Genomic DNA, 12565 nt, shown 5'->3' with positions numbered 1-12565 from the left:
TGCGCGTTTGCTGATGAGCTCTAGCTTTTCTCTCCAAACTTCTCTGTGGGCGTTGCCGCCCCGGTTGAAGAGCTCTGATCGTGGACATCCGTCCCATGGTTATAGAAGACAGCCTTTCCAGGCTTCCTCCTGCCAGTAATGTCGAGGAACATTTGCCGGACTACATGCGCGATAGAGTCACGACCCTCGTAAAGCGGGTAAATGATCACACCAAAAGAGGTGATGAAGAGCCAGATAATACCCACAACCACCCATCCCGTGAAGAATCGCTTGCTGAAAACATAGCCGGTGCCATACATCGGCATCGGCCAGACGATCAGGTATGCGAATGCCAGGAAGACCGTTAATAAACGGGCATATATCGCGGCTCTTGCGAGTTTCCGCTCTTCTTCCGCGGTCATATCTTCTGACGAAGGGCTAGTGATCTCACCAGGAATGAGCTCAAGATCCACGTGTGCTGCGTCCGCGAAATCCGAGTCATCGACTTTTCGAATGGCGCGCATGCTTTCATAATTGTAGTTCTGCGGGCCGAAGACATAGGTGAGAATCGCAGAGAAAACGACTGGACTAAGCAAAGCTGCCACGTTACCCGCAAGCATAGGGTAGATCTCTCCGGTGCTGGTAACGGTAAGTTCACCATATAGGGACTTGGTGGTGACCAGCCACGCGATGAGGGCAACGCTCAAACCAAGGGGAGGCGAAGCAGCAGCAGCAATCCAATTTTGTTGTTTCCAAAGCAGACTCAGGGCCCCGGGAATGACAGCAGAGGAAATGATGACTCCCATCAGTAGATAAAGGTAGCCCATGCCGATACCTGCATAGTAGAGACCAGTCGCAAAGCTGGCCATGGCAGCAGCGAAAAGAACACAGAGGACACTGCAATCAGCTGCGCTGAAAACGCTGAAGTCACGGCCATAAAGACGACGATCAAGGTTGCCACAGCACCACTGTAGCCTAGCAATTCGACAGCCGCAAATGGCAGGGCAAGGCCAGCAGTAACGTCTGTAGCACTCAGCACCTTGTCAGAGCCCTGCAACGCAACTGCTCCAAGCCCCATGGTCGTAGAGCAAAGCCATGGAATTGCAAACCAGCAAAGTCCTCCTATAACATACCCGGGAAAGGCATGCACGGGACTCGCAGCGATGGCTTTATTATAGTATCCGTTATCCAGAAAGACAGTGCCAAAATTTCCAATAAGATTGATAACGAAGAATATGCCTCCTTCATGTGACCTCAGCGTCAGATAGCTCCCCTGAGAATTCCCCTCAATCGGATGGACCTTCGCCGCCGTAGTTAAGAGATCGTAGACTTTTCCTGGAGACCCAAGTTTGCCCTTGTCACCAACTGCATACTGATTAAATGCGAAGATGAAGATGATGGTCACAACAGCGATAGTATGCAGATAATCTGTAACGAAAGTCGCCTTGATGCCGCCAAAGACCGTGTAGAGAACGACACCAATGGGAAGCAAATAGCAGACCGCCACGGTATGCATCCCAGTAAGAGCAGATATAACGGCAGAGCATCCAGTAAGTATATTGGCCGTAACGAGGATGTTCGTCATGAGACAAAACACGATAAAGACGCAATGGGTAATTGGACCATAGCGAGCGCGGAGGGCCTCAAGAAAGGTGTGTGCATTGGGGGCGCGCCTTTTCAGCTCGATAGCAATTGTTGCAAAAAGAATAATCTGGACACCGGCACCTATGCTTAAGAGTCAATTGCTGCTTATGTTAATACAGGGATGACAAACCTGCGGCGTAGTAGAAGGGACCAGCAACCCCATATTCATAAGCGACAGTCGATGATTGAAGTAAGGTCGCAGGCCACGTCCAACTGCTCACCACAGCGGCTGCCACCAGGCCTGACCTGACTGACCGTCCTGCCGTTGAAAACATTTCGGACGTCTGGATTTCATTCTGGTATCTGGTTGAAGCAGCAGGTCAGCACTAGTCGGCGAGAAAAAGCGTATACATGAATTTTTTTAAAAGCTGCAATTGGAACAAGAAAAAGTGTACGGAAGTGAGTATGTCTTTTTCTTGCCTTGCTTCCCACATGGACCTACCGTTTTAAAGCCCAAGTAGTAGCCATCATCAAGAAGGCGAAAGCAAAACCGAGACCAACAACTATGCCATACCCAAACGCCTGGTCGAGGGGTACAGTAAAGTTGACAACCTGGCTTGCCATGATGCTTGATTGGCGTTCAGGCACTCGACCTAAAATGGATACTGATTGCGGATCAGGGAGGGTGAGATCCTTCCAGCTCTAGTTGATCAATGTCCAGAGCAATAGCGGGAAGCTGACCCGAGCAGGAAGTAATGCAGACAAACAGCCAAGATGTCTCAATGACTGCGTCTTCGTTTCGGGCTAAGGGAAGAGGGATAGAACCAGTTCATATAGGATGCTGCATCGCAGGGCAGTTTCCGAAGTCGCTGCGGCATATTTTCAGCCTGCAGCTTTACCGTTTAAGCGCCGAATCTCAGATGGGAAATCCCCTGACGAGACCAGGATAAAATCGTTTGTAAGGCAAATTCGTAATGATGGTTATCAGTCTGGCCTGGCTCCTTTGCGTAGATGGCTCGGGGAGTGAAATTTCCAGCGGTACTGGAGACATGGTCCTGCAAAGGCTCCACGCTGATCTCTCACAGCGTTGTTCATTGAGACGCCCATCATTGGCGTCAACGGCCATCCTAGACGCGTGCTCTCTGATACCTCTTACTGGCTGATATTTTACCGGCTATCCGGTTCGACGGAACTCCACGATGGTGAGGGGAATTTTTGTAAGATTCTCGATCGATGTGGGCAAGGACAGTAGGAGCTGTAATGGATAAATGCAGCGATCGCAGACGTATCTGTGATAGACAAAACCCGATTCGGAGTAGTAAATCGCCAGATAGACGCTAAATCAGCATATCTTCACTCAGAAGGGGTTTTGAAGATTTGATTTTGAGCATTCCCTAACCTTACAGAGTTAGCACGAGGTGGATCAGGCAGATTTTCGTTCGGGATACTGACAAGGTTATCCCCTGGCTAGTACCTGTTTCTCATAACTGAGCGTCATTGCATCATTCCGTAGGCGCTGATCTCGAATCTGCCGATCAGGGCTTGTCTACGGAGTAGTCTAATCCATCCCTAGTCTCAAGCCTCAAGTGACGGTGCCCAAGTCTCATGTCCACATTTTTTCTCGTGATAATTCCTTTTTTTCTTCTTCCATCAACGCAGAGGACCTACCCACAATGAAATCGGGAATTTGAACAATTCTTATTAAGCACTATCACAAGGTGCAATTGGGGTAGTTTTCGAACGCCTTGGACTTCCCCATTCGTGGTCTCGCCATCCTCACAACGTTGGAGTGCATTGTGGCGGAGAACAGGTCATATACCTCAGACACGGACATGCTCCGAAATCTGGACCCCAGAGCGACCCGGGCCCATCGATAGATAACTGACAATAATCACACGAAACATAACTTGGTGAATAGCTAAAATGGTAAGCCACTAATCACGAGACACTTGAATTGGCTTTTTGCCGACTGCGCTTCCCGGGAATGTGAACATAGGTTGTCCCCAGTTGCAATGAACTCCGTATCGATAATGATAAAAAGTCTATCTATGGGTAATTATGAATGACCCAGGTGGACAAACCGCATTTTTTCGATCACCGCCGTTACCAATTTTTCGTCGAGTCCGGTCTGTTGACTCTATGTCCGGCTTCTCAGAAATATATATCTGTGAAATGAATATATCATCCTGAGAGTTTCCCGAACACATTCTGTAGGTTCACCACCAACCCGCAGTAATATCTTTACAAATACTCGGATATAATATTTCGAGCTGTCTTGTTGTATAGGCACATCGTATACGTCTCGCTCTTTTCCCTTTCCCTGCAATATGTTTTTAAACAGTGCACGTCGCTATTTATTGGGCATTGGGCGTCAAAAATCGAATTCTAAAGACCCACATAAGAGCGAATTGTCCCGCTAGATAATTTTTCGCCTCCACAATATCCATGATAGTCGGAATATCCTCTCACGCAACGGTGTTGCGAAATGGTGTCAGATTCCACGACGGGTATGCATTCACGGTTCCGGAGTCGGGCCGGGTTCATGACTTCAAGTCGGGCCCGAAAGTAGGAGTCCCCGAGATCATGTGACACGCGATCCAGGTAATCCCGATTTCCGCGGTATTCTGCGAGTCACGTGAACAAATTTATTTCACGTGACCTGTGTGTTTGGCTAGTTTGACAGATCTTCGATAGCATTCAACGATTGGCTGTTATCTGGACAAGAACAATCCAATCAGGCGCCTCAATCATAGTGATTTATCTGGCATTTTGTTCCTGACATCCTCATTGGATATTGCATTAGAATTGCTCCTAGAATGCGCAATGCAGTCCCTACAATGCATGTCAAAGAATGCGTTGTTGCTATTTTCCTTCTGTTCGCAGGACGGTTTAAAAAACTGACTGCGTTCTTTATTCTGTTCCGTCGATCGGTAGGAACCCAATAAGCGAGCGAGAAAGCGCTGTCTACCCGCTCTGCAGGTTCTGATTTGCGAAAATCTCTACGTGTCTCCACGGGGTATATAGTTGAAGCTGACGACGACGCTCCGGTCCCCGTGCGCTGTCCTGCCCTGTCAGGGTGGCAGCAACAACATCAGACCCGCTCTAGCTGTTCTGTGAGCTAAGCATCTCCCTATCCACGTGTTTCGCTGTCTGGCAGAATGATTCTTGGACGAGTCAAGGTCATATCATTTGATGCCAAGGCGCGATTTGAACGCCTCGGTTACAATGTCAGAGATGTGCCTTAGCATAGTGTCATTCGACAAGCAGCATCATCAATGTCTCTCTTAATCGTTGGAACATGCCAGGAAGCTGCAGTTGGCGCTTCTTATTATAACACGCCCTTTTGCTGACTAGAACTTTGTGCCGTCTTGGTTGAGAGGTTTACCATGTCTGGAACAGTGTCCCCAGAGACGCGCAAGCGACGGGAAGATTAAACCGAGGAATACAAAAATAGGAAAGAGACCATGATCGACGTCCTCTTTATCACCAAGGCATGCCCTCTGCTCGTTTCTCTTCTGGAGCTCTGAGGTAGAGGCCTGTCAGCCTGGCGACTTCAGCGCAACCAGTGTCGATGGCCCCTCTCTGGCATGCTTCAGTCGCCGGTAGCCGCAACACGAGTCTGCGTCGTCCAAGGAGAGCATTGCGCAGAATTATTTTGCTCTCCATTGCCGTGATTTCCACCATTGGCGTATCATCTCTTCTGTACGTCTTCGTCATCGCGAAGCTCCGCTTCCGCTGGGACCTAGGGTGGTTTGACCTCGGCCTGTACGGCTTTTATCGTACAAAGAGCTATGTGTCATTCGATTACGAGTCGCCACTTGTAGATATTCTACAGTGGGATCCTCGATGTGAGACAGGATTTATCTTCCTCGCCCCGCGGGGTGACTCGATATCACACCCAGGCCCTATGATTTTGGACAGCAACGGCAATCTGGTCTGGATGAAAGAGATCCATGAGGTGACTCAGGACTTCCGCGTCCAACGGTATCAAGGCCGCGATTATTTGACATACTGGACCGGTAACGCAGCGGGAGGTCATGGACGGGGATCCTGGCATATGGTAATATCATCACATTAATTCTACAAAAAAACCATTATTGTTATCTTGCGAGGAGAGATGGCTAAAAGTCATGTCACTAGCTTGATTCGTCCTACACGGAACGTTATGTAGTCTCCGCCGTGGGTGACTTCGATGGCGACCTACATGAGTTCAAGATTACCGAGAACGATACCGCACTCGTGACGATATATGATCCCGTCCCTGCAGATCTGTCGTCCATAGGCGGACCGGAGTCAGGCTGGATCTTTGACGGGGTCTTCCAGGAGATCGATATCGCCACAGGCGAGCTGATTTTCGAATGGCGCGCCTCGGAGCATTTCCCTATCAACAGCTCATTTCTGGAACTCGACGGTCGTGGACATAACAAAGAGACTGCGTTTGACTTCTTTCACATCAATAGCGTCGACAAAGATCCATGGGGCAACTACCTTGTCTCTGCGCGCAACACACATACGATCAGCAGCATCGACAGCAACACTGGTGTTTTGCTATGGACCCTGGGTGGCCATCTCAACGAATTTACAGATCTTTCCGGTGGCGCAGCTACTAATTTCTCGTGGCAGCATGATGCACGCTGGCACGGCAACAACACGTTGACTATCCTCGACAACGGCGCACACAGTCATCTCGACCCAGCCCGACAAAGCCGTGGAATGGCCATTGAATTAGATATTCCCGCCCGACTTGCGACACTTCAAACAGAGTACTTTAACCCGCAAGAATTAAAGTCAAGCTCGCAGGGAAATTTGCAGGTTCTGGAAGACGCTGGCAATGTTTTCATCGGTTGGGGTTCGAGTGCTGCGTTCAGTGAGTTTGACATTAACGGGACTCTCCTATGTGACGTCCATTTTGGCGCATCTGCGTACTTTACATTTCAGCGCGTGGTTTCTTACCGCGTATACAAAGGCCCTTGGGTAGGCAACCCTCTAACCAGACCGGCCGCCCGTTGGGCCGGCAACAAGATCTATGTGAGCTGGAATGGTGCCACGGAGGTTGCAGAATGGCAGTTGGAGGTAGAACTCGGCTTGGAATTGAATGGCGTACAGTACGAAGTTGCAGACCGAATTCCAAAAGAAGGCTTTGAGTCGACGATCACGATCCCGCAAGGCAATAGGAACAACCGCTTCCGTGTCGCGGCTTTGGACAAGCAAGGCAAGGTTCTTGGTGTCACTGACGTTCCAGCGAGAAAATCGGGATGGATAGACGAGGAACCTTTACGTCTTGAGTTATACATCCTGGTTGGAGGCTGTCTTGTGGCAAGTTTCATACATCTCCTTGGTATGTTTCGGGGACGGTACAGGAGATCACAAAAGTGGCTTCAATGCTCAGAAGAGTACCACCCTCTAGTCTCAGAGGAAGATAGCAATTTCTAGTTTTAATCTATTACACCTGATCCGGAATTATAGTATTATGCGCCTCTAACGAGAGGCAAAGGAATGTTTCTATGCCATTTGTAAAGACTTGTCCATTTCCATAATACCTTATCATCTGACGCTACCTCTTGACTGTGCAACGTCGTCCTGTCAGAATGGTCCATGAGAAAATAGATGCAGTAATGCGCCCTGTGCAAGTATGTGCTGGAATATCGCAGAAGACCAGCCTTGAATTTGGGAATAGATTCCAACCTGTTTAGTGTTGCGTGTAAGCATAATTTGAAGCAGCTTTCACCATCTTCGGGCTCTTATTGCAACCATAATGTCGGCAGCACCGCTGGCGCAGAGAAGGACGCTTCCCCACATGACGTCTCAGACAGTCTTGGCCAGGCCTCCCCTCACGTTGGCCTGATTCAGGAAATCAGGGCACGTTTGGAGCATTCGTGCCGTGCTCGCCAGCCCCCCAGCTTGGGAAACAGAGTTATGTATAGGCTGACGAGCGATGCCATCTCGCCGACCGACCAATACTCATGACAGCAGCTCGCGAAGTGGGAGGACAGTGGAATAACTGCGGCAGCCCATTCGACCACAGTGCTGCGAAGCTGGGGTGACTCGGGAAAATGGAGAGGGTGCCCAGCCTGGAGTCGTGATTCGATAATTAGTAGATCGACATGCGGTGTAGAGTACATGTTACGTTAATCATCTAACGAATGTCACCAAATTCGCATTCGAATTTCTCCCGGGAGAACTTGTTCATATGGTCAATTCCGAAGTTATTTATACTTTTTCTGGCTACCCAGCAGAGGTCTGGTCTCACATGTTCCAGCAGGTTGCGTAGTCTGAAGTGCAAATGAGAGAGGAAAGGATACTAATTTCTGATTCGTCCAGGATTGTATGGACCATGTACCCTAAGTCAAGATACTGCTTCAGAATGTCACTTTGCCCCTACACGTGGTTCTCATGTTTATTGTCGTCATCAAGAAACCAGTGCCATCTTTTCCCCGCATGGAAATTAAGGAGGCATCTCCTGGGAATTTGTTCCCCGCTACCCCACGCCTCTCTGACTACGGCTCTCCCCAGAAATTCCCTGGAATCACATGTGACTTGTTGATGCTCATTTACCATTCGTTATGATCATCCACTCAACGTTGAATCCACTGTTGCAGCACACGCGGGCATGGAGGATAAGGTTTCTGCCATACCACCCCAAAATATTACAGTCCATTGAATTTCCTATGGCTACCCGATCATACGGGAGTGTACCAAAGGCAGATACGCAGCAATTATGCATCCTGTCCGGATGACCGTGTGGAGGAGATCACTAGCCTGCAGGACTCTTCTGTGTTCGAGTGTTGAATAAGTGGTCGAAATCATGCATAAAACCCAGGTCGACGCCGGAGTGAGAGAGATCAAGATGGACTTCCAGTCTATTCTGAAGATTTGTATCGATAGAAATAATCGAAAATGAACCCTTTCCTTTACAAGCTTTTTGCCGCCTCTGTCGTATCAGCAGCCTTCGTTAACAATCGTGACCGGTTGGGCACGGTTGAGAAACGTGCCATCAGCCAGGGCTGGTCACTGCAATCCAGTGTCTGCCCTTCTGATACCGTATCTTGCGGCAACGGTGGATGTTGTCCTTCTACATTGTACTGCAATCCGGCTGCCACAGACCAAGTCTCCGCGTGCTGTTTGACAGGTGAGTGACCCTACTGACCACCCTTTGCATAACTCCGATCTGTCTCTCGCCAAACTGATTATGTAAATAGCCAGTGACTGTCGCGGTGAGGTCGAAAATGCACCAACCTGCGCCGACTCTAGCTGGTCTCTGTGGCAGGGTCTAAATGGAAACGACTTCTGCTGCGAGACGAACCTCGTTGGAGTTTATAATGCCGATAGTCAAGTCGCTGGGTCCTGTGTTGCGTCAACGAGCACGGCGTCCGCAACACCAGCAAGGCTGGTAAGTTCTGTGGAACGAAAGTTAACTATATAGACATATATAATATACTACCTTTTATTCCGAAAAATAGGCTCATATTTGAAATTTCATTATTCTAGATGTCAACCGGTTCCGGCTCACCAGCGACTTCGACGACTACTGTCCCGACCTCGTCTTCTTCGAGCCAGATTGGTAAGAAACCTTTTCTCGTGGCTTGATTTTCATTGTTACTAAATCCACCCAGTTCCACCATCTACAACCGCCACTTCCACCAGCCCACCCTCGAGTGAAACATCGGGGCCGACAGGAAGACCAGTGTAAGTATCAACGATCCAGAATATCCATGCTGGGTCATGTATACGGAAGCTGATTTTGGATGTAGATTTTTCCATTATATGGTATTGTACCAGCTATACAGAAAATTGTCGCCTGCTCTAATCAAAATGGATTAGATCGGCACCATCACGGATGAACATTGTGAACAAGACATCCGCGATGCCCAAGCGCTGGGCGTCGATGCATTTGCTCTTAACCTTGGTAAGCTTACGAGGGAACATATGGAATTTGATCTCGTGCTCAAACACACTAGCCACCGATACCGAATCATGGGCGATCGACACAGTGCAATCTTTGTTCAAATGGGCTACAATATACGGTTTCAAACTATTGTAAGACTCCTTCATACGTTCTTTGGCAGACAGTTCCCTGAACAACCCAGCTTTTCATTCGACATGACTGGATTCAGCAATCCTAATCAATTTACCGATTTCCTCCTTTCTTACGTAACCAATTCGTCATATTATTACTACAACGGTGCGTGCCGAATCTTTCTAGCCTCTGATCAATTGCTCTATGCTGACCAGTCATTTAGGATTGCCTCTCGTATCTACGTTCAATGTACGCAAATGCATATATAAGGCCTATACAGAAATCTAACTAGTTTAGGGAGGCGCGAGCTCGTTCACTTTTGGCCAGGACTCGGTCAATGATGGGTGGAAGGTCGAGTTCCTCGACGTCATGGAGGCCGCCGGTCATCCGGTGTATTTTGTCCCGGCCTTCCAAGATGTTACAGTAACCTCGGACTTTTTCAACGAATTCCCCTCCCTGAACGGAGCAATGAACTGGAACTCGTGGCCTTTCGCTGACCAAGGCGACATTATCGTACCAACAACCGATGATATTACATATCTGAACGCCGCCCGTGCAGCCAACAAGACATTCATGATGGGTGTCAGCCCGCTACAGTTCAAACATATGGATTCGTCTGACAACTGGTATCGGCGGGGAGAAGAAAATCTGGAATATCGATTCGGTCAGGTCCTCCAGTTGCAGCCTGACATGGTGGAGTTGCAGACCTGGAATGATGCAGGAGAAAGCCACTACATGGGCAATTCCTGGCCCGAGCCGATCGCTGGGACAAACATCCCCGCGTATACCGAGAATTACGGTTCGTTTATCCCGTTTTGTTTAAAGAGTATAAGCTTGTGGCTGCCACTAACGTATGACTTAGACCACACGGCGTACCAGCAAGTTCTTCCTGCCTTCATCAAGGCATACAAATCAGGGGCCACGACCACTGATACCATGTATCCGACAAACGGGAAGAGTGCACAGGGTGTCTTTTGGCATCATACCTTGCTCGCTGCCGCTGATTGCTCGGCAGATTCTCTGGGCGATCCATCGGGAATTGACACTGCCCAGGACTTTGTGACAGTAAGGAAAACTATCTCTTCTCACGTCCGTTCAATGTCGCTAAATCCGTCATCTGGCAGGCTGCAGTCCTTGTTGGCCCCGGTATCGAGTCGTACAACATTAGCATTTGGTCTGGCAATACTTTCCTTGGCTCACAAAGCCTCTCCCCAGGCTTTAATGGGCTTCATGTCAGTGGGCTCACTGTCGGAACTGTCGTAGTGAACGTCACTGATACATCTACTGGTTCGGTGGTCATCTCGGGGACCGGACCCATTCCTGTAAAGCACCCCGCCTTCCAGCTCCAGAATCTGTCACGCTGACATTTCTTTAACAAACAGGTAACGGATAGCTCAGATCTCTGCAATTATAATTTCCAAGTTGTGGCTCTTACGTAGAGACCATTTTCTTGCAGTATTATCCGATAGAACTCCTCCACCTGAAGAATATCTATCGACATATTGGAGCTCAAGTATATATACATATGCGATCGAATGGTGCGGGGAGATGTCTAACAAGAAACAGCGAAAAAAAAACTACTTTATCCAGCCTGTTTCTGTTAAAGACTACCTGTACAAAGCTGTTACAGAATACAGTGGAAAGCTATCTCATGTGAGATTTGTGAGAAAGGCGACACCTAAAAAGAAGGGGGTGTCACACGGCAGTATGCGTCAGACATCGTGCAGATTTACAAGCGAATGATAATCGAATCCTAAGGAATGTATGGCACGTACTCCATGATTGGGCAGAACCTGCATAGCTTACTGACAAATTGCAATTATCAGACCAAGGAAGTTTTAGTCCTGCGAACTTAACTGTGTATTGTGCTTTTGGATGAGAGCAATTCTTCAATGCAACCTTGCCTCCTAGCAGTCGTCTCAAACAATCATCCCTTGAGTCCCCGTGATGGGGAAAGATACGGTTGCATTGTTCGCAGTTGTAATGAATGCAACCTTGGTTTGCAAATCCCGAATCATTCCTTCTTAACAGCCAGACCGCCGAAATTTCCGCTGAATTCCCGATTATTTTCCGTCCGGGAAAATGTACCGGACCAACCATGTCAGCGAATGCTTAAGAAAAAGTCCCTGTCAGGAAAGCTTGATGATCCCTCGCATGCCCCACAATTTCCCCATGGGGCGATGACAGATCCCGGTCAAAAATGATCGTCGCAAGGGATTTTGTTTTCTGAGGGCCAGCCGACCACAAGAAGGTCATCTAGAGCATTGACTTACTGAGTAGTGATTTTCATATCGCTAGCATGAATGAGAGAATTTTGGTTGTTCTAGTTTTCTCCGTACAAACCAATTCGAAATGCATGTACTGCGCTAGCATCGGGTCTACCATCTATCGAATCGATTCATCCCCAGGGCCACCATTAGCTCGAGCAGAGACTAACTGTGTAAATCCCTAAGCAACTATCATCGTTCAAGGTGCCACAAATGGGTCAAGTGAGATGGGCACCAAACTTGTAACCAGCTGACCGCTCCTCCACACCTAAACGTGAAGGCAATGAATATAGCAATTCCCCCAGTTGATCTGTCCTTGAAAGAAAATATCTCGAAATGTCAAGAAATAAATAACCGTGTTATGAACCAACCGGAGACAACGCTGTCCAACACAGCGATGCAGGATGAAACAATTACCCCGCGAGGCAGAAACTACACAAAGACATACCATCGGAGATCACGTGACATGGTATAAGTATACCATCCAGATATACCAAGAAAGGTATACCAAAAGGCCTTGGAGGACCTCGATGGTATACCACTGTAAGGTATACAAATGGTACACTCAGAAGGAGATATAAAAGGAGGGAAAATTCCAGCCATGTATCTAGTCTTTCCTTACTCGCGCTCAATTTCACCTTGTTATTCCGTTACTAAGATACTTACTCTGGGGGTCAGTAAGACTTCTTACTACTAGTGGTATACTTCGGTATAGCTC

At 48.3% G+C, this 12565-nt stretch overlaps 3 protein-coding genes across 3 annotated transcripts; 2 read left to right on the top strand and 1 right to left on the bottom strand.

Annotated features, from left to right (window-relative positions):
• Positions 1 to 20: 20 nt before the first annotated feature.
• On the bottom strand, positions 21 to 2187 carry T310_5001 (Urea transporter (Dur3); the record flags this gene model as incomplete). The annotated part of the gene is made up of 4 exons (XM_013472122.1): positions 21 to 1002; positions 1113 to 1704; positions 1754 to 1926; positions 2066 to 2187. 4 exons carry the CDS (start codon positions 2185 to 2187, stop codon positions 21 to 23), a joined length of 1869 nt encoding a protein of 622 aa, XP_013327576.1.
• Positions 2188 to 5134: 2947 nt separating this feature from the next.
• On the top strand, positions 5135 to 7530 carry T310_5000 (uncharacterized protein; the record flags this gene model as incomplete). The annotated part of the gene is made up of 3 exons (XM_013472121.1): positions 5135 to 5623; positions 5704 to 6901; positions 7241 to 7530. The coding sequence occupies 3 exons, from the start codon at positions 5135 to 5137 to the stop codon at positions 7528 to 7530; spliced, it is 1977 nt and encodes a 658-aa protein (XP_013327575.1).
• A 930-nt stretch (positions 7531 to 8460) lies between these two features.
• Positions 8461 to 11019, top strand: T310_4999 (uncharacterized protein; the record flags this gene model as incomplete). The annotated part of the gene is made up of 13 exons (XM_013472120.1): positions 8461 to 8692; positions 8763 to 8953; positions 9052 to 9124; positions 9177 to 9249; positions 9315 to 9330; positions 9385 to 9469; positions 9522 to 9600; positions 9651 to 9745; positions 9804 to 9829; positions 9878 to 10379; positions 10443 to 10645; positions 10705 to 10902; positions 10963 to 11019. 13 exons carry the CDS (start codon positions 8461 to 8463, stop codon positions 11017 to 11019), a joined length of 1830 nt encoding a protein of 609 aa, XP_013327574.1.
• Between the last annotated feature and the right edge of the window lie 1546 nt (positions 11020 to 12565).

Source organism: Rasamsonia emersonii (genome assembly GCF_000968595.1).
Source record: "Rasamsonia emersonii CBS 393.64 chromosome Unknown ctg1118621760212, whole genome shotgun sequence".
NCBI classification, from domain to species: Eukaryota; Fungi; Ascomycota; class Eurotiomycetes; order Eurotiales; family Trichocomaceae; genus Rasamsonia; species Rasamsonia emersonii.
The sequence above is the reverse complement of the archived record's forward strand: the minus strand, read 5'-3'. Positions and strand labels throughout refer to the sequence as shown.